Genomic DNA, 22,211 nt, shown 5'->3' with positions numbered 1-22,211 from the left:
GACTTTTATCTGAACAGAGAAATTATGGAAATATATATTCATCTGAACTAAGGAAAATGTTTCAAGAATACTATTTAAAAATTTTGTGCAAAAATTTAATTGGTTGAGTTTATTCATTTTTTTAATTTATTGTTCAGTAGATGCTCTTAAAGGACAGCATCTCTCATGCCCAATTGGCTCCCTTAAAATCTATTTTTAAAGTAGATTGAATTATCAGAAATCTTATACCTTTGAATAAATTTAAGATATTATTCATCTCAAATCTGTTTAGATGTACGTATGTATTAGGTTTTGTATTATACTAGTTTTGCATGATGGTTTACCAAAATGAACTATTTAAACAGCATGGAAATACTTTATAAAATGTGATTAAAAAAGAGTTCAATTTAATGGTGGGGTAATAAAGCCAAGAAGTGTCCATATTTTATAATCACACTCATGTTAATCAGCCATTTCATATACAGAACAACAAAAGAAAAATATATAAAGTAACAAATAATACTGTGAATTTTCTTGAGGCAAATATGTTTACAATTAGATGGATCAAGGCACAAAAGCAGTATAATGCATTATACATACTGCCTTTGCGTCTTCAGCCATCAGAGCAGTACGGTACACCATTTCTCTCCGTGTTTACAATTATACCGTGCAGTGAAACTGAATAGATATTTATGAGTTAAATTTTAATAGGAGAATATTTTTTTGAATTTGTCTGATCTCTTGGCTGGCTTAAGGTGAAGGAATCAAATTTTGGACAGTTGAGGTATATACTGTAGCAATTCTACTTGCATTTGTTGCCCATGTTCTCCTAGGAGTTAGTCAGCTGTTGTGGGTCACATCCTAGAGGATGACCCCCAGCAGAGGTAAACCATACTACCGTACCTGGCTTTGTTGGGTAATCCTAGTTTTAAGAACTAAAGGTCTCTTTTTTTAATCTTCAGGTTGTGTTCTACCGGAAAGGTTTGTGTGGAGCCTCAAATTGACAGGTGACTACCCGAAAGACAGGCAGTAAGCCGATACATAGTAAATCACTGTCTTGTAGATAGAGCAGACTTTTACTAAAAAATTATACTATTTTGATCAGTAGTTTAATAAAGCCTTCACTAAAATGTCATTTTTAACTCTGTGGACATCACTAGTAGCAAAGTCCCTCTTGACACATTTACATTTTACTCCACTGATAATCCAGAATTACTGAACATTAAGTTATTTTATTATAGCTGGAACTAGTTATTCATGCTATCAAAATGAGTTAATTTAAATAATGATGCATTAGAAGAAAGTTCAATATTTGGCACATTGTTTAATTGTTTAACATCAGTGTTCATGCACAGTACAGTATAAAAAAAATATTAAATTCAGTAAAATGTAACTAGTATTTTTGTAATATACTACATATAATACTGCATTTATTGAAAAAAAATGATATAATGACCACCATCTTCACTTTGTATTTTATTGTCATATATGGTACTTGCAAATCTAATACAGATATCTCTTCACACTTACACTTTACTATTTCAAAGCTCAAATGAATTTTTGTGCATGGTAATCACTGTTTTTACTTTGCAACATCATTCATTATATAATACAAAAGGAGAATTCTATTCCAATTTTTTCAAAAATGTTTCCAAAAGGTGTTTAAATACCAATACAGTACCAGTATTAGAACAGGGTTGTCACAAGGCAGAGCAATTACAACAAAAATTTACACCACACTTAACTGAATGTACAAATGCCACACCAAGACGTCATTTCTTCTATCTGCAATTATCTTCTCCCACTTTCATTTTTATTATACAACTTTGTTATATCAAATAACTGGAATGTTTATTTGAGTAATTGACAGACTTACAAACATTATAAAAGTGAAGAAAAAACATTATTGGTGCATCCTAAAATATTTTTCAATTTATTCGGTAAATAAAATTCAGAAAAAAAAATTCACAAGTAGAACTGCTTAATTAACTCATTAGACAAATGAATACAATATACACACAATTATTACTTTTTTCATATATATTATTACAATATGAAAATAACTGTCTTCAACACAGTGGAGTCTAGGTAAGTGAGTTGCAGGTGATCAGGATACAGAGGCATATATACAGTATGTGTGTACCACACACATCAATGCAGGTATGGCAAGTACTGCAGTCTCACATAGCTTGCACCCCACACAAGACACTATAGGATTCACTATAAGCTCATCCTGTCCTCCTAACAATACTGTTTTTTTTTTTTTTACTTTATATGCGGAGACCAACTTTTCTGCATAAAATATTTACGTTAATGTCACTTAACCAAATTTAACCAATAATAATGTCAATAATGCATAAAGATGAGATTGATCTGATGCATGAACAATAAGAGGGAAACCAACAGGTGGAGTGAGGAAGCACAACAGCAAAATACTGACTTGCACATTAGTGTCAGTCACTTTACAGTCTTATGTCGCAGTAGAAACCAAGGTTTGCTTAGGAGGATGAGTTGATAAGCTACATATTTAACTTTTCAACATTAAATAATCACTACCCACTAAATTAGATTAAAAATGGTTTATACTGTTCTGTACAACTCTATTAACCTTTAAAAAACCTTACAAGTTATGAAGAAAGTATTTCTCACCATTTCTCCCATTCTCAGAGCATATATACATATATGTTAATTAACAGACCTTAATGAGAGATTATATAAAAATTATTATTAAACCAGTAGGGGTCATACAATACCTGGGGAAATGAGAGGCAATCAGGTTTGATCTAAAGAAGGGAAGGATAGGTTAATTTCTTTGTATCAACTCCTCACTGGCATCAAGGAACCTCCTTTAAGAACTTACAACATAAGACTCCAAATGCAAAATATGTACACCTGAATATTGTGTTATTTGCATGCATTATTCTGATTACATGAAGGAACTATGTATTTATTAGGTATATATAGGACATATTTTTAGGGCTCAGTGATTGAAATGAGGTTCTAATGGTCTTCAAACAAAAAGAATGTTATTTGTAACAGCAAGTGTAACTACAGAATTAAACAAAATACAGTTCAACAGTCAAATTACAGCCTGTGGGAACCAGAGATAATGTAGTTCAATAATCTGAAGAGAAAGTTTACAAGTAAACACAAAGGTTAAGCAGAATTACAAAACAGCTCTTTAACTGGTTGTGGTTGTCAGTATTCACAGGTATGTACTTAATGCTGTTTAACAGTGTTCTTTTTTTTTAAAGGAAATAATGCACTTCCTAAAATATCTTCAAGCTGCACAACAGAACAAAACCTTTACATACAATTTACCTTCAAGAAAAGGGCCTCAGTGTGCTAGTGAAAGGTACTTGATCCAAGGAATTCAAGCTATCCTCACCTTCTTGGACCATTCCTGATTACCTACAATTTCCCAGGTACTGTATGATCCTCATGGGTTTAGCACTTCCACATGAATACATATAACATTAATTATCTATATATAATTTAGACATCAGTGTGAAATAGAGCTACTAAATGAGCATTCCTAAATCCCAAGCATTTTTTACTATTTTATACCTATGAGAAAAAATATATGAATAAATGATCACTGCCAACCAATTATAAGAACCAGCTTTGTGTTTCTTTTCCTTGAGCTTTAGGTTACATATTCATTACTATACTACATACAAATTAATTCATTATTATAATGTATATGGTCAATGGGAAATAAATATATAGTAAAGCCTCGATATAACAGACTAATAGAGTGGAGTGGGTGGCAGGTGATGGCAATTGTGGTGGATAAAGAAGAGATTGTTTTGCCGTGACAAAAGTAATGCTGGACAACTCTGTAACCAACAGACTTCATCTGTTGTTTCTGAATTGACTGACTTAGTGCATTTTGTTCCGTATTTCTAAAGTCCATTATACAGAGGAATGTTATATCGAAGGTTCACTGCAGTTTGTTTCTATATTTCTAGAAGTACCTGGATGAGAAACACAATCCACACAAAGATGACTGTGTATTTAAGAGGAGGTCATCTAGGTCACAGAATCTCTGCATCAGCTCGTCAAAATGAGGATAATTTTTTTTTTAGTTACAATGTAAAGTCAAATGTTTTCCCTTTAGTATAAAAAATTAGTAAATCTTGCTTAATAGTTCAAATGCAATAGAATATTAAAATATCTTCTTACATAAGAAACAAGCATTACAAAATTCTATATAATTAAGTGGAAAATATTGTATTGCAGTCCCTCTTCTCTCAACATGCAACTTGTTTTAAGTGACTAGCAGTTATGCCCAGATACTTTTGAAAATTTTACAAAATAGTTGTCTTAAAAATAAAGCTTTGACAGCAGGAATTATAAAAATTAAATACTGTATGAATTTATGAATATGGTCATTAAGAGAGCTTTATAAAAACTCATTAGTATCGTACTCTATTTACTTTTTGTATTACCGTAGTATTTGGAAACTTTACTAATGCATTTTTTATTACAAATCTTTAATACAGTACTGTATGGATATCATGACAAAGTATTTCCATATAAAATTTCCTACAAACCACTTAGAAACTTATCAAAGTAATTACCTACTGTATAATGACAGAAGATTGCTGCTTGTCTACATTAAAAAATTAGTGAAATTCAGGCCGTTGAAGATTACGGATGTTATTATCAAGGTTATTTTCATAGTAATTTCCTTGGTTGCCAAGGTCTTCTCCTATATTCATATCCTGATGGGTATCCTCTTGTGGAAGGAAAGGATGAGGAACTTCCAGAGCTCCTATCTGGTTTCCACTTCTTGGAAGGTCTTTGTTATCTTCTCGGCCATTATCCTCATGCATATTGCCATTGTTGTGCTTGATATCATTGCCTTCCTCATCTTGGTCGTCCATTAGGTCCTCAACGATTTTCCCCTCTTCATCTATAGCTGCGTCTAGATTGTCTGTTGTGTAAGAAAGATGGCAGAAATAAAGACAAGAAAGCCATAACTGTAATAAGACAAACCCCAGATTAACCTCATCACGTTGGAGAGACTACTAACTACAGTAGTTTAAAACATGGGATTGTTTAGCAGTGAGTTTATGTAAAGATGGTCATCAATTTTTTCATACTTGTACTATATTTAGTATTAGGGCTTTTGTACAGACATATGTGAATTTTCCTGTTTGTCTAATTATTTTAATAATTGGTATCTGTAAAACACTGAAGAGTTGCTGCAATTGTCAACAACTGCTTCATGACTGACTACTTTTAAGACTGCAACCAGCTAGGGTATGTAAGTAGGTTTTTCTATAGTAGGAGTGGTCACCTAGTGATGGTGATGTGAAATGAAGTTATGTGATATAAAACTATGCTAAGAGATGATGCCTTCCCCACTACTGCAGGCTGCAGTAGTGGGGAAGTCCTTAACACCTGGACACTTTAAATGGGTATTTTTTAATAATTAAATGGTACAAATTGAGGTTACAATACCTGGACTTAAATGATAAGACAAAGATGTTCTGATGATTCTGATGAGAAAGAGGATTATGTAGAAGTTAAAAGGATGATTCCTCTGGAAGATCATCTGAATCAGACTCAGCAGAGGTGGTTTTGGGGAAACTGCTATTCTCTACATCTTCCAACAAATACAGATAGTTGGCTCTCTGAATTTGTGAACTGCTTCACTGATATTTTCAGTAAAATGCATAATGTTTTACCCCTTCCAACTCTTTGCCAAATTCATTCCTTTTTCACTTTCATTCCTAAGAAAAATCAAACTGAAATTATGTATTTCCAATACAGTGAGGACTTTATATCTGCAATAGTTGCATTGCTAGAGACCCCAAGATCACAAAGAAAAAACTATAAAATTACTCTCGGACACCAAAGCTGGGCGTGGTAGTATTGGATGGTGTGGGGCAGTGACTTTAACAGATTTCAACACCACCAAACACTGTTGTAAATCTCTTCCTTTTACAGCATTAAATATAGTTGTAGATATGCGGGAGAAAACATTGTATTGCTGAGACAATTTCTCTTTAAATACTGATCTAATTTCATTAACACTGATATACATATTAAACAATGTCTACATAGAATAAGAGAGATTTGGGTATGAGAAATCAAGTGAGCATATTTTGAATGAAATCCTACAGTTGATATTCGATTGAGGGATCATGTGCCAAGTCTAAATTACATTGGCACTGAAACACACATTAGTACTACTACAACTATGACTACCACCACCACTATCACTGCTACTAATACGACCACCACCACCACCACCACCATTACTACTACTGCTTGCTTCTTCTCTCCCGTCCTGTTCTCTGGTTTTCTCTGCTTTTGTCCCTAACTTAGTTGTGACTTGACAATGATCCAGAATGAACCAAAACATCATCAAAAGTTTTCTCTCCTATGTGTGAGTTGTTTGTAAAACTGGCACTGCAACAACAAAAAATGTTGGATCATTGACTTAAGTGAAATTGGAGATGTGACTGGGAATATATTTTTATTAATATTGATGACATTATACGCTGAGCCAACGTGAAAGGGTTAACCAGAGATTCAGTCCAAAAGAATAAATATTATGAAAGAGGCTTTCCTAAAAGTTTAATATACTGTATAGTACTACACTACTGTGCATAGTGATCTTGTATAGTATTTAGTAATACTGTATTAACTGATTGCAGAGCAGATAGCTAACAGGTATTATCATAATGAAAGATAATGAAAACTGCATTGAAAAACAGTCCTTCAATCTGAAAATGAAGAACAGTCCTAATTTCTTTTGTCAACATTAAGTGACTTACTCTGTTCTAATCCGCTAATACCCATCACTAATGAAAGCAAAACAGATTTGGTCATCACTTCAGGGTCATAGCTCAGTGCCAGCAAATATTTAATTTTTTATTATCACACTGGCTCATTCCCACCAAGGCAGGGTGGCCCGAAAAAGAAAAACTTTCACCATCATTTACTCCATCACTGTCTTGCCAGAAGGGTGCTTTACACTACAGTTTTTAAACTGCAAATATGTAGTTTTATAATGGATTACGTAGGTACAATGATGCATGAAGGTGCACCGACGTCAATCACTTACTCTAGAGCAGTAAAATGTATACCTGTACAAAGTGGAGAGCTACAAAATAATGCAGGATAGAAAAGGAGGTTTTGATAATGATTATTATATGAATGGAGAAGCACCAAACCAGTAGGGGTCATGCAGAACATAAGGTTGGGAATTAATCAAGTTTATTTAAGATAAGAATTTCTAGTTTCTGCACAATTAAAATAATCAGACAACATCTTTCTGACCCAACCATACCCCCGGCCGGGATTGAACCCGCGGTCATAGAGTCTCAAAACTCCAGCCCGTCGCGTTAGCCACTAGGCCAGCTAGCCACAATAAGATTCATCCAACTAGGTATATGTTTGCAATCGTGTCATTACGATTTCTTGAGTCAGTAACATCTTTCTGGCTCAAGATTTATAAGTTAGTTGGATCACCCATTAAAAAAGGCACCTTTATGCTAGTAAAGTACTTCTGATAAGGAATTTAGCCAACCTCCTCTTCTTTGGATCAAACCCGACTACCTCTTATTCTCCAGGTTCTGTTTGATCCCTACAGGTTAAGCATTTTTCCAAGAATATGATAATTCACATACACCTACAGTATTACATTCAGTAGCATAAAAGTGGAGTTACAGTAAAGTTTACTTCATATAATTTTTTTGCATCATTAAAAGGAATGAGGGTATTCTTTGTATAGTATGTGTCTTCGATGGTTTACTCTGAGAATTGCCCTTCATGGTTGAGTTGGCATCATGAAATATCTCTCCCAAACATTTCCAACACTGACACATACAGTACTGACAACTTAAAATAAGGACTCAAGTTATTTTCTGAAGAAATCCATATTCTAGTTTGCCTACCACCTAAGACAATTAGTAGCCATTTGAGTGCAATAAAAACAGTTATGTACAGAAATGTCAAATACTGCTTCATCAAATAAGTTAAAAACTAGTATGGAAATCTATAACTGTCTAGAAGAATATACTTTATGAGAACAATAGTGAATGAAAGGGAGAAGTGGAGGTTGACAGATACTGGCAGACCACACATGGTGCTGCAGTGTTTATGTACAAAACTTGACGGGTTCCTCCACACACTTCCTGTTCAGCTGGGCTGTGTTGCTAGCTCAAATAGCCATATTGATTACACTGTCAACCAAGAGCCCTGATCAAGGACTGGGTATAGGGGAGATGATGCCTTTGATTATTGTATTACTGTTTATTACATTCATGGAGGAAATGCTAAACCCGAAGGGGCCATAGATTGTCTGGTGGAATGAGCAGAATATAGGTTTGATCCAAGGAATGGGAGCACAAGTCAATTCCTTAGATCAAGAGTCCCTCACTGATATCCCTTGAGGGGATCATCCTATTGAATTATCAATAGTGAGGTACCTACAGTGCTCGTCATTAAAGTATGCCAACTCCCACTAAAACCACAACCATAAAATAGGTCATCCCATGCACTTTAGGACATCTTTCAACCATCTAGGAAATGAGTTACACACATTCTTCAGTGTTTCATGGAGTAAATTCCTCCAAGACTCATGGATGGCATCCTCCAACCGTGGGAATAGGCTGTTATCTTTTCCTTAGTAGATCTCAATCAGAGCCCAAAGGTTCTCAATAGGGTTCAGGTCTAGGAAATTTCCTGGTCAGTCATCAAAGAAGGGTTCCTCGCAGTCACAAGACCAAACAACAGATTTTGTAGTGTGGCTAGGAGTACTGTCTTGAACAAAAATCATTGCACCACACTCTGTGAAAGATTCAGGCAAATGATCAGAGCAATTCTAGGTACATTATTACAGCTAACATTACTTGGGATGTCTTTCTGGGCTTCCATGGACATGCTTTTGATGTAGGCATGTCATCAACACCATCCTCAAGGAACCAATGCAACCAAGTCCTCAGTGGATGTTCACACATATTGATGGCTTCTATTTCTTTTGTTTGATGGTCTGCACAGCTGTCTCATGTCAGTGACTTACCCCTGACCATATTAAGTCATCAACAGCCAAAAGTGTCTGACAAACTCAGCACTCAAGAGCACACCTTTCAGGGAGACCACGGACACAACTTAGTCCACCATGCAAGCCTAGCAGGTACTTAGGGTGCAGCCAGTAGCCTTAGGGAATCCCGAGATAGCCCACTATGAGCTGCCAGACCAGCATAACTTCTTTCTCACCGAAAACGTACCAGAATAGGATATTACTTTGAACATTAAAGTATGCCAGATGCCTTCCGCCCAGCATACTTTAATGACGAGCACTGAAGAGAAGCATTAAGGGCAGAGAAGCATTAATGACAGATAGAACCCCATTAAGTATAAAATTAACACTACCACGGCTGGAGCAGTTCACTGCTAACCACATATTGGAGAAAATCTCTAGATGATGTTTGAGTCCTTCCTGAACCATTATCAGTTCAAAAAGGACTGACATGCCATCTCAGACTTCATCTCTAATTTCTGGGTCAGTTGTGAATCCCATTTGTGATCATTTTCCTTCTTTATGTTCAAACTACGGTACATAAAATACTTTTGATGGGAAGTGCTATATAATGACTACAGGTTTAGTGCTTGTTTCTCAATAATAATAACAGTAACTGTAAAATAACAATAACATAGCTAATAATTTTGATTGGAAGCAATTATGAGTGAGTGATACAGGACGCTGAGGGACTTTACTAGCAGATTCAAGATAAGGACAGAACAGATATAATACCAGAGAAACAGAGCTGGACAATTAAAGGAGTTATAAGAAACTTTGGAGATTTTTATGTTAAGTACTAAGGTTATAGAGGTGTTATTTTTTGTTGTACAGTACCCACACTGTTCATCTTCCATTTTTGGGGGGATGACCCCCCTCAAAAAAAGGAAGCATTCACCATCATTCATTCAACAGCTGTCTTGCCCAAAGTGTGCAGACATCACAGTTCAAATGACACACCAACCTGTTACATCCATACAACACATTCACCTCAGGACTCAAGACTGGCTAACTGGTTTTCCTGATTCTGATCATTAAATGTTATCTTGCTCAAACTCCAAGAGCTCGTCAAATCCCTAAATTATTATTATTATAATCAAAAAGAAGCGCTAAGCCACAAGGGCTATACAGCCTCAAATACCTAAAACCCCCTGTTTCCACTCACCTCGATGTAACCCACTCACACATGCCTGCTGGATGCTCAAGCCCCTATAACTTAAAACATCCTTCACATCTCCCTCTTGGAACCATTACCCATCCTTCCTTCAAGCCAAGATTTAACCACTCTCTTAGTCATTCTATTATGTTCCAACTATTATAACTACACAAACCACTTCAACCACTCCTCCACCAAAAAAGCCTTTTGTAACCCCACACCAATCACCTAATGTTTATACTCCAGATTGTTTGTATAATATTCACACTGCAACTCTCAAAAATGACATTTCCACTGTAATCTTCTCCATGCCTCACACTCTTTTAAAAGGGTTGGCACCATTATATTCTGGTACATTCCTCTTTTTGCCTCCGTACATAAATTTCTTTCTCTCCACAAACACTTCAACATTCCATCTACCTTCTTCCCACCCCTCCATTTTTTCTAGAGTTCACTTCATCTTTCACAGACCCATCTGCTGCCACATTCTCTCCCAAATATCTAAGTTAATTCACTTCATACTCTATCCTTCCAATCTGATATACATCTTTACACTGCCTAAACATTTTTGCTACTCTCATCATCTTGCTATTTTCTGTGTTCAGTTTTAATTGCCTTCTTTTATATCTACCCAAATTTATCCATCACTCTTGTGTGTGGACATGTTCCAGAATTCTGAACCCACAGGAATAATATACTATTAATACCATACATGTTAATTCATGTAAAGCAAAATTATCTTAGACATTTCTTAAGACAGACTGATCTGAGAGCAGCAGTCCCAAAGTTTCCCTTCTGTATTGTAATACTGCTTGGGTCTAGACTTTTGGATATCCCAAGCATTAAGAGCAAACTGCATATTCTGTAACTATCAGTAAGCAAGTCGCCAACCTAGAATATTTTTTCCCCATCTTTTGGGATGAATGGGAACTTTGAGAAAGAATTCAACAAACTTCTGGTGTTACATGACAAAATCAACATTTTGACAGGATTAATATGTAAACTCTGGCCTTTCATGTAAACAATCAATTCAGTCAACCTCCCGCCTAATATTAAAAAGTGAAAATCATGCCTATTAATTTGTAATATAGTATTTAGCTATTATTTTTGGTTTATTTATAGAGAGGGAATTTATCACTGAACCTTTCACAAAGAAAAAGCCAAGCCAAAAAGGGTTGGGGACCCATGCTTTAGAGCTGATTATGTTTAGTACAGCAATGAAGATAATAAAATTTTGTATGTTAAGTACTGTACAGTAATAACTGTGACGACTTAATAATTTTATTTGCAAAATTTTTTCACATTATTAAGAATACAGCACAGTACACAAATTTTGTTATCTTGTCATTGTGCATGCTGAATGGTACACTGTACCAGTGACGAAAATTATATTTAAGGTGTTTTCAATAATTATAATGTACAACCTATTCCTATTTTATTGCAAGGCAGAAGCTATGCCCACAATCATACCAATACTTTGTGGCTCCACTAATGACATAATAATTAAGCAACTTCAGCTGAAAAGAAAAAAGCCCATGAAGAAAGAAATAAAAGAGGGAAAAATTCTGCATACATCTGACAATGTCTTACACTTCCCAGTGCATGAGCACGCATGGTCACACACACACACACAAAAAGTCACAAACACAGATATATCAAAAAGATAATTACATACATACATACATACATACATACATACACACACACACACACACACACACACACACACACACACACACACACACACACACACACAAAATTACAGAGAAAATAAGTAACCTTAGCTGACCAATACTAATCAGAGCTTCCAGAATAATTATTTTCCAAAAGACAACTACATAAGCAAAACATGCAAGCAATTTGAGAGGGGCTCACTTCTTGCAAGCAACAACCATTAGATACGTAAATAGAAAAATAAGTACTTCTACTCATGTCCTGGATGGCCATTTGCTTGGGAAATTTCTGGTACATCAATCTGTTCTTGGGCATTATTGTGATTTTCATCTTGTGCTTCATGGCGTGTCTGCGGCTCGTCAATTTGTTCTTGAGCATTATTGTGAGCATTATCATCTTGTTCTTCATGAGGAGCTTGTGGTTCATCAATTTGTTCTTGAGCGTTATTTTGAGCCATGTCATCATGTTCGTGCTGAGCTTGTGGTTCGTCAATTTGTTCTTGAGCGTTATTGTGATCGGCATCATCATATTTGTGCTGTACTTGCGGTTCGTCAATTCGTTTTAGAGTGTGAGTTTTACCTCTAATGTCTTCTGTTTGTCTGTGATATTTTCCAATTAGGCTGACGACCTTTTCCTTGTGCTTTTGAACTTTTGAAGGTTTCATTTGATCCTGAAACGCACGATATCTGTCATTTTGTATTTCTTCATCACGTAACTGAGTTTCAGCTTCTCTTATATGTTTGTCTAGCTCGCTTACGTTTCCATCACTTTTTGCATTCATTACATTAGAATCTGAAACATCAGGTGAAGGTTTGAAAAATCTTTGATACAAGTACTGTGTACTGAAGTCATTATAATTCTTTAATTATTTTCTTGGTGTTTAAGATACACATTATATATTACGAACACATAGCTCACATCCTTTGAATGTCAAAGAACTGAACATTTCTTAAACACATTAAAATTTTACTTAACAAGCAGTCAATAACCCTTAAACTGTCCAAACGTAGATCTACGTTCACGTGTGTACCGCTCCGACCTTGATTTTCCCCATTTGAAAGCATGTAAAAAAAACGTAGATCTACGTTTGGAGCACCCTGCACATGAACGTAGATCTACGTTTGGACAGTTTAAGGGTTAAATTGTTACTGTGAGCTTAAAAAATGAGCAAGGTTAAAATAAGAATCTGCTGCAAATGTTAGGAAAATACAGTATTATGATATAGAAAAAATAAAGTGAAACACAAAATTAATGAAAGCAAATTAGTTTGAATAAGAGAAACATATTACAAAGAGCAAGGAAAGAAACTAAAAAATGGGAATAAAATATACTGTATAGTATATGATCTTATAGGAGCACATTTAACAAAGCTGAAAAAAGAAAAGAAAATGAAGCAGTATTATATATCTTTTTTAAAATGTTATGCAGTTGGGTAACAAATGCACTCTGTTGTGTAAAAACCTCAAAGACACTGAATAATACTGTGCACCTAAAAAATATACAGTAACATGGAAGTGATGTCAAACTTAATAAGTGCATTAACTGCTACATAAATGGTTGATCACATTGCATTGGATATTTTCAGTTACGTATTTTGGAGGGTTAGTGTGAAATAAGGACTATCAAAAAACTATTCTGAATCCATTTTGCATTCATTAACCCACCCTACAACATTAAGGGAATCTAAATACATAAAACATTTACTCTATCATGGCTTGACACCTCCAAATTATTTGGCGTGGAAATCTTGATCAACTTTGTTGTACTCAAGATACTCTTGGAGGGAGGAGCCTTGATGCCAGTAAGGGGATCTTAATCCTAGGGATTGGATCTATCCTCCTCTCCCTTAGATTAAATTTGATTGCCTCTCATTTTTCCAGGCACTGCATGAACCCTATGGGCTTAGTGTGCTACCCCATAAATGTAATAATAATAATTAGTGCTTTTAGTCTGTGTTCTTGGGCCCATGAACAAGGGATTTACAGCATTCCTTGCTGAGCATGTGATCAAGTCTACATCAGGGAGAAAGCTAGAAGTTTGCCTATTTGTCTACAGGAGTATAAATACACCTATAGGATGGATAACATCAATAACGGGTGCGTATGCAACACCATAACTCTCACACCTAATGGTGTGGGACAAAGCAAAGTACTCTGTCAGGAGAACAACTGGGATAAGCACAGATGCCTGGAGTTGCCTACAGTAAAACTTACAAACACCATTAAAGAAAATAGCGGAATGTTCATTTTAGTAACCCCTATAACTGGCATTGTTTTAGAACAAATGATGCAACTATTCAGATGCTTGAATTGCTATACAGAGCACTTGAAAAAATGAATATCCTCTGGGGCTCTTCATAGACCTATGGAAAACATTTGATACAGTAGACCACAATATCTTGCACCTAAAACTAGAACATAATGGGGTCAGAGGACACTCTCTCAATTACCTAAAATCTTATCTTAGTGATAGACACCAGTATGTACAGTATACACAAATGGTGTGATTTCCAATACTCAGCCTGTAGTTGTTGGAGTGCCACAGGGAAGTGTCCTAGGTCTTCTACTCTTTCTTATTTACATCAATGACCTCCCAAATGCATCGCAACACCTTGAACCAGTTCTATCCACAGATGACACACTTACGTCTTCTCCCACCCAAACAAGCTACATAAAATATCAAACTGGATGACGACCAACAAACTCACTCTCAATATAGACATAACCTACTTCATGCTTTTTGGAAACAGAGCCTTAAATACCCAGCTAAACATATTGATAAATGGTTCACCCATTACAAGACACACTAAGGGCAAATTTCTAGGTCTCCACCTTGATTGTAATCTTAAATCTCAGAAGACCCACATCCAGTATATAACTAAGAAAATTTTCAAAACAGTAGGCATCCTTTCCAAGATAGGATACTACGTACCCCAAATAGCACTCCTTACTTTATATCACTCTGTAATATATCCTTATCTCACCTATGGTATTTGTGCTTGGGAATCTACCATGGTCAATCACCTTAAACCTTTAATAACCCAACAAAAAGCTGCTGTGTGGATGATCACAAACTCCTGTGCCCAACAACACACTCCACCACTATTCAAGAATTTGAACTTACTTAATATACAATTTTTTTTCTTCATCAAGTTGGCCGTCTCCCACCGAGGCAGGGTGACCCAAAAAGAAAGAAAATCCCCAAAATGAAAATACTTTCATCATCATTCAACACTTTCACCTCACTCACACATAATCACTGTTTTTGCAGAGGTGCCCAGAATACAACAGCTTAGAAGTATATACATATAAAAATATACAATATATCTCTCCAAACTGCCAATATCCCAAACCCCTCCTTTAAAGTGCAGGCATTGTACTTCCCATTTCCAGGACTCAAGTCCGGTTATATAAAATAACCGGTTTCCCTGAATCCCTTCACTAAATATCACCCTGCTGACACTCCAACAGCTCGTCAGGTCCCAAATACCATTTGTCTCCATTCACTCCTATCTAACACGCTCACGCACGCTTGCTGGAAGTCCAAACCACTCGCCCACAACACCTCCTTTACCGCCTCCCTCCAACCTTTTCGAGGACAACCCCTACCCCGCCTTCCTTCTCCTACAGATTTATACGCTCTCCATGTCATTCTACTTTGATCTATTCTCTCTAAATGACCAAACCACCTCAACAAACCCTCTTCAGTCCTCCGACTAATACTTTTATTAATTCCACACCTTCTAATTTCCACACTCCAAATTTTCTGTATAATATTTACACCACACATTGCTCTTAGACAGGATATCTCCACTGCCTCCAACCGCCTCCTCGCTGCAGCATTTACAACCCAAGCTTCACACCCATATAAGAGTGTTGGTACTACTATACTTTCATACATTCCCTTCTTTGCCTCTACAGATAACATTTTTTGCCTCCACATATACCTCAATGCACCACTCACCTTTTTTCCTTCATTAATTCTATGATTAACCTCATCCTTCATAAATCCATCCGCTGACATGTCAACTCCCAAATATCTGAAAACATTCACTTCTTCCATACTCCTCCTCCCCAATTTGATATCCAAATTTTCTTTATCTAAATCATTTGATATTCTCATCACCTTACTCTTTTCTATGTTCACTTTCAACTTTCTACCTTTACACACACTCCCAAATTCGTCCACTAACCTTTGCAATTTTTCTTCAGAATCTCCCATAAGCAAAGTATCATCAGCAAAAAGGAACTGTGTCACTTCCTATTTTTGTATTTAATTAATACAAAATATACACACTTAATATTGTGCCTACTATATATACAGAACATTAAACCCCAATATCAACCCTCCACTCAAACTTCTCCTAGACAGCTTCAACAGAACACACAGGCATAACACAAGGCACAAAGCACTTTTTGACATCTCTCGGGTCCGTCTCACACTATGCAAAAATGCAGTGCACATAAAGGGCCCGAAGATCTGGAGCTCTTTGCCGAAAACAGCAAGAGGTCCCCTGCCCACAAATCAATTTAGGATTATACTTAAAAATCATCTCATCTCTCAATAACAACCATACCCCACACTATGCTAATCTATAATCAAAATTGAAGGAACTCTCCCAAATATTTCAATTATCCCTTAACTATTAAGCCATTATTACAAACTTAAAAATGTATGTCTGCATCATAAATTGTACTACCTTATATTAATAATAGAGTAAAATATTGAATAGTATTTGTAATCTACCACTCTTCACCTGTCTAAACTTAAGTCTAAGTATATTAGGTCAAGTCTGCCCAAAATGCCTCAGCACAACAGTGGTTTTCTTTGTACCAATTAGATTATGAAATGTAAACACACATTATAACCTTTGCAAAGAAATAAACTTTTGATTTTAATTTGATTTGATTTGATAATGTGAGTTGGTAGGCCACATGCAGTACCTCAATTAGCTTCAACCTGACCCACCTGATGCCTACCTGACTCTTACAATCTGGATGACTATTTAAAGCTGTTGTATTTCGTAAGTGTTATATTTTTGAAAATGCCATCATGGGTGAAACATGCCAATAAAGGGTTTCACTGTAATGAGTGTCTTTTTCAACACCTGTCAGTGTTATGCCTCCAGGTTGTACCATTCCATGGATGTGCCACATATGATAAAACAAACCCCACTGGTGTGTATAATCTGTGACAAAGAATAGAGCATGAAGGTCTTATTTCAAGTCTGGAGCCTGACACCGGGCTTGCTTTCTAAACTGCATTTTAGGAGAAAAATGAGTAAAATCTTAATATTTATATGAAATGAAAAACCTTACTACTTTTGTCAAAATATAGTAGTAGTATAGTATTTTCACTTTGAAGGATTTTCAAGTATCTTTAGAAAATTCAAATTTTCCACTAAAATTTAAATGGTTTTAGTCAAAGAGCAATATTCTTTCAGAGAAGACAACACAAAAAAACACAACGAGCCACTAATATAAGCCTTGGGTAACTTCAACTGTAAACACTTATCAGTGATATTACAAAGAGTTGCATTTGTTATAATACAGCACAGTATGAAGGAGTCACTGTTTGTCAAAATTAAAGTGGTAACTAACTTATCTCAAATTCCATCCATTTTAAGTTAATAGCTAGAACAACACCTCATGGCTAGTTTCTCCCGTAGTTACTTTGCACAAAACTCACTAACCTTAAATAAAATTTGTCTCAACAAGTTTGAAAATTATTGAGACAAACTAAAAAATTGGTATGAAGATGATTAATTACAACAGATATACACAGAACAATGTATACAAAATTAAAATTTTCCGAAAACTCCAAGACTCCTACTTGATCTTCAACAACTGAATTAAGATTCTGACCATGAAAATCTGCTACACTTTAAACCACAACATACAAAACAAACAATTACTTTAAACATCACATTCATGGAAAACATGACTTGTATGTGTCATTCAGCACAGCACTGCCTGGGAGAGGGAAATGGTGTTGGAAAAAAGGTAAAGGGATAAGGCTAAATAAGGGAGCCACAGTCCTTGTAACAAATCAGTGGGGGGGAGGGGGGCAAACAATCATAGTAGAAAATCTGCACTAAAGGTACAACCTTCATAATATAAAGGATGGCACAGTAAACAGGGTATTAAAGGAAAGATTAAAGAAAAATAAAAACAATGACAATGGACTTGATAATAAATAATACTCAAAGTGGTGGTGGGCACCCCTCCACCAATAAACATGTATGAGAGTATTGTTTTCACACAACTGCCAATGATGAGAGAAAAGCTAAAATCTCACTTATGGTTTATTAAAAGCAGCTTATTGGTCACTAATAGATCAGCTACACTGCCAGAAACCTTGCAAAAGCAGAGTTACTACCAGAAATTGGTTAATTAATGGTTAGCTCCTACAGAAGGCTGAGAGGTTCTAAATGTAAACTGTGCAGAGAAGTATGAAAGTTTATTCCTCCTGAATGTCAGCACAATCAAGTACCCAATGAAAGACAACAATCTTGTGTCTGTTGAAGATGCAGCATAGCCCATGTTGAATGTGAATGAGGGATGTAAGGAATTAATGCTCTAAATTGCTTACAATGCACTTTAAAGATTCTGAGACCATAACAAATGATAAGGCAGACATGATAGCGAGAAGAGTGTACTACTCTGCTGTGAAGATACTAGTCAACTGTGCCAGTTAGCCTTGAATTATGTAATCAGAAAAAAACAGCTATGTAACCCACTCTATTGGCAGATTTTGAGCCACAGGTGTATACAGCAGTAGCTTCAGTTTATGACTGGAAATGATCAAGAAAGAGGGAGGGCAAATCCAAAGCAGAGTGAGAAACTTCAGGAACAGCAGAAGAGACGGGCAGATTTGAGCTACAAAAACTTTCCAAGGCAAAGGGAGTAGTAAGACAGACAGAACAGAAAGAGGAGATATGCCAAAAGATTCTACAAGGTCACGAGGCATATAGAGAAGGAACACAATAAAGCTGGGTGACATTGCTGTTAACTTTACAGTCACAATAACTCTAAAAATCGTTGGATAATGAAGTCCCATCTCTTATCACTCATTCCCAAGCTTTTTTTCTCAGAAGTGCATGGACATTGCAATTTGAATGATCATCCAAATTGTAACATTCCCACCCACTTTTCAGACTGCAGCACTGTAATTTCCAACTCTTAACCTCAAGTCCAGTCAACTAGTTATTAACTTGCTTGTACTTCAACAGTATAACAAATAAAAATAAATAGTTGTCACTCAGTCTAATACAACACATTCACATGTGATAAATGGCTTTGAAAACCGACAAGTTGAAGATTGAGACACTAATGCAACATGGGAATCTTAATTAAGGAAACGTTTTGCCACACAGTGGCTGGAGAAGTGGCTTATATACTGTAATCAGGTAAGTCGAAGCAGGAGGAGGCGGGATCACAGTGGAACCATCCAAGAGTGATGGACTAAACACATCAATTCCAGGCTAATGGACTAATTACCTCAAACTCCTCCTCTCCTTACCCCTTTCTGCTTTGTAGTGGACTGATGAAGCCACTGTGTGGCAAAACATTTCCTTAATAAAGATTCCCATATGTTGAATAAGTGTCTCAATCTTCAACTTGCCAATTTTCAAAACCATTTATCACATCTGTCAGACACTGCAACATCATGGGATTTTGACACAAAGAATTCTTCAATACTTGTCCAACCTTTGGACGAAGACCTATTTACTCTAGTGGATGATTCCACTGTGATCCCGCCTCCTCCTGCTTCCACTCACCTGACTACAGTATATAATCCACTTCTCCGGCCATATGCTGTACTTTCTACTAGAGTGATGGACTGAACACATCAATTCCAGGCTGTGGGACTGATTACCTCAAACTCCTCTCCTTACCCCTTTCTGCTTCATATTGGACTGATGAAGCCAATGTGTGGCGAAACGTTTCCTTCATAAAGATTCTCATGTTGCATAAGTGTCTCAATCTTCAACATTCACACATGCCTATTCGATACCCTTACGTCAATTACACCTTCCTTGCAACTCTTCCTATAGGCTTGGGTTACTGATGGAAGGACAGTCACAGATATTTAGAGACTGTGATTTTTTTACCTACCATTTTTTGCTGCCCTATAAAAACCTATTGCCCTAGCTGGTTACAGCATTGCAATGTCAGTTTTTTTCAGGTAATATTTGCATTACATATTATTGTACTATATTAATATGGTTTTTAAGTGTTTTATGATGAAGCAATCACTCATTTTTTTCCATATTTATATTCCCAACATTCATGCGGTAACTATTCCACATAAGTGATAACCGACCAGCATTTCCAATTCAGTATTACTACTTTATGAACACAGTAATGTTGAGTTCCCTACTGAAATGAATGGAGATTGTATGAAGTGTACTTTAAACAGTATTAAAGTGCTAAACCCAACTGGGGATTTCAAACATAAGAGCATCAAATTTTGATAGTTTTCAAGTCAAACTGACATATAATAGATACAGTATTGCTAAATAATGAAAGGAAAAATGGTCAGCGCTGTAAATTTGTAAATCAAACACAGTAAGAAAAGTAAAACATTAAAGCTTCTACACACATCAATGATACAAACTTAAGAAACAAAGGTCAAACCTCTTTTGCCTCTTGGCATATCCTTTACTTTCAACTCCTGAGCTGCATGCAAAAAAAAAAAAAAAAAAATCATCTTACATCTTATCCCATTTTTCCAATAGTTTATGAAATTATTAAACAAAATTACATGCCTGAATTGGATATTGTATTTCAATTTTTCAAACACTATCATCGTATTGGAAAAGATTTTGATAGCCTCAAGAAATCCTAATACAGTGTAGTACTGTACTTTTGTAAGTTTTTCAGTATATTTCCATTCTTTTCCTGATTAAATGATCCAGTAATACTTTGAAATATTTTTTTTAATTCAACATACATGGGAAGCTTATAAGAACCATATCTTTTTCCCCATCTCAAAAGATTACAGTGTGTGCATAAACACAACAAGAACTCATTCTTTAACAAAAGATATTGTTATAAGTACCCAGGCAGTAGAGCTTCAGCTTATGGAAGGAGAAGAGGGAATATAAATGTATCAATTCAAGGATTATGTGGATTAAAATACGGGTCAGATGCAAAAAGTGGGTCATAATAAGTGTGTATGCACCTGGAGAAGAGAGGAGTATAGAGGAGAGAGAGAGATTTTGGGAGATGTTAAGCAAGTGTGTAGGAACTTTTGAACCAAGTGAGAGAGTAATTGTGGTAGGGGACCTAAATGCTAAAGTAGGAGAAACATTAAGAGAGGGTGTGAAAGATAAGTTTGGGGTGCCAGGTGTAAATGATAATGGGGGCCCTTTTATTGAACTTTGTATAGAGAGGGGTTTAGAATTCAATGCCACCCAAGAAATAAGCTCTGATAACTCTATCCACTCTCATATGCAAGTCCCACTCAAATCCAACCCCTCTCACTCATATATTTATCCAACCCAAATTTGAAACTACCCAAGGTTTTAGCCTCAATAACTCAACTAGCTAGACTGTTCCACTCATCAACTACCCTATTTCCAAACCAATACTTTCCTATATCCTTTCTAAATCTAAACTTGTCTAACTTGAATCCCTTACTGCGGGTTCTCTCTTGGAAGAGATATCCTCAAGACCTTATTTATATCCCCTTTATTAATACCCATCTTCCACTTATACACTTCGATCATGTCTCCCCTCATTCTTCATCTAACAAGTGAAGGATCTTCAATCTTTCTTCGTAAGGAAGATTTCTAATGCTATGTATTAATTTAGTCATTCTACGCTGAATGTTTTCTAATGAATTTATGTCTATTCTGTAATATGGAGACCAGAACTGAGCTGCATAATCTAGGTGAGGCCTTACTAATGATGTACAAAGCTGTAACATAACTGCTGAACTTCTGTTGCTTACACTTTTTGATATAAATCCCAGTAATCTGCTTGCTTTATTATGTATGCTTAGGCATTGCTGTCTTGGTTTAAGGTTAATAAATGTATGGAAGTACTTAGGGACTGGAAGAGAGAATGCATAGTTCCTTTGTATAAAGGCAAAAGGGACAAAAGAGAGTGCAAAAATTATAGGGGAGTAAGTCTGTTGAGTATACCTGGTAAAGTGTATGGTAGAGTTATTATTGAAAGAATTAAGAGTAAGATGTAGAGTAGGATAGTAGATGAACAAGGACTGGTAAAGTGTATATAGGTAGAGTAAAGAGGTAGTGGCATATTTGAAAGAATTAAGAGTAAGATGTAGAGTAGGATAGTAGATGAACAAGGACATTTTAGGAAAGGTAGGGGGTGTGTAGACCAAGTGCTTACA

General features: G+C 35.9%; 1 protein-coding gene across 10 annotated transcripts in view; it reads right to left on the bottom strand.

Moving 5' to 3' along the window:
• Positions 1-411: 411 nt before the first annotated feature.
• The window catches only part of LOC128693237 (protein GOLM2), a 94,610-nt gene continuing 72,810 nt past the window's right edge, over positions 412-22,211 (bottom strand). For 8 of the 10 annotated variants that reach the window (XM_053782763.2, XM_053782764.2, XM_053782766.2 and 5 more), the window contains 2 exons: positions 12,098-12,641; positions 4,778-4,918 (listed from right to left, as the gene is read on the bottom strand). In XM_053782763.2, coding sequence (XP_053638738.1) covers positions 12,100-12,641 — 542 coding nt within the window. In that variant the 3' untranslated portion in view covers positions 4,778-4,918; positions 12,098-12,099. Of the gene's footprint in view, positions 4,919-12,097; positions 12,642-22,211 lie in introns of all 10 variants that reach the window. The other 2 variants (XM_053782769.2, XM_053782772.2) reach the window with 1 other exon arrangement.

Source organism: Cherax quadricarinatus, chromosome 28 (genome assembly GCF_038502225.1).
Source record: "Cherax quadricarinatus isolate ZL_2023a chromosome 28, ASM3850222v1, whole genome shotgun sequence".
NCBI classification, from domain to species: Eukaryota; Metazoa; Arthropoda; class Malacostraca; order Decapoda; family Parastacidae; genus Cherax; species Cherax quadricarinatus.
The sequence above is the reverse complement of the archived record's forward strand: the minus strand, read 5'-3'. Positions and strand labels throughout refer to the sequence as shown.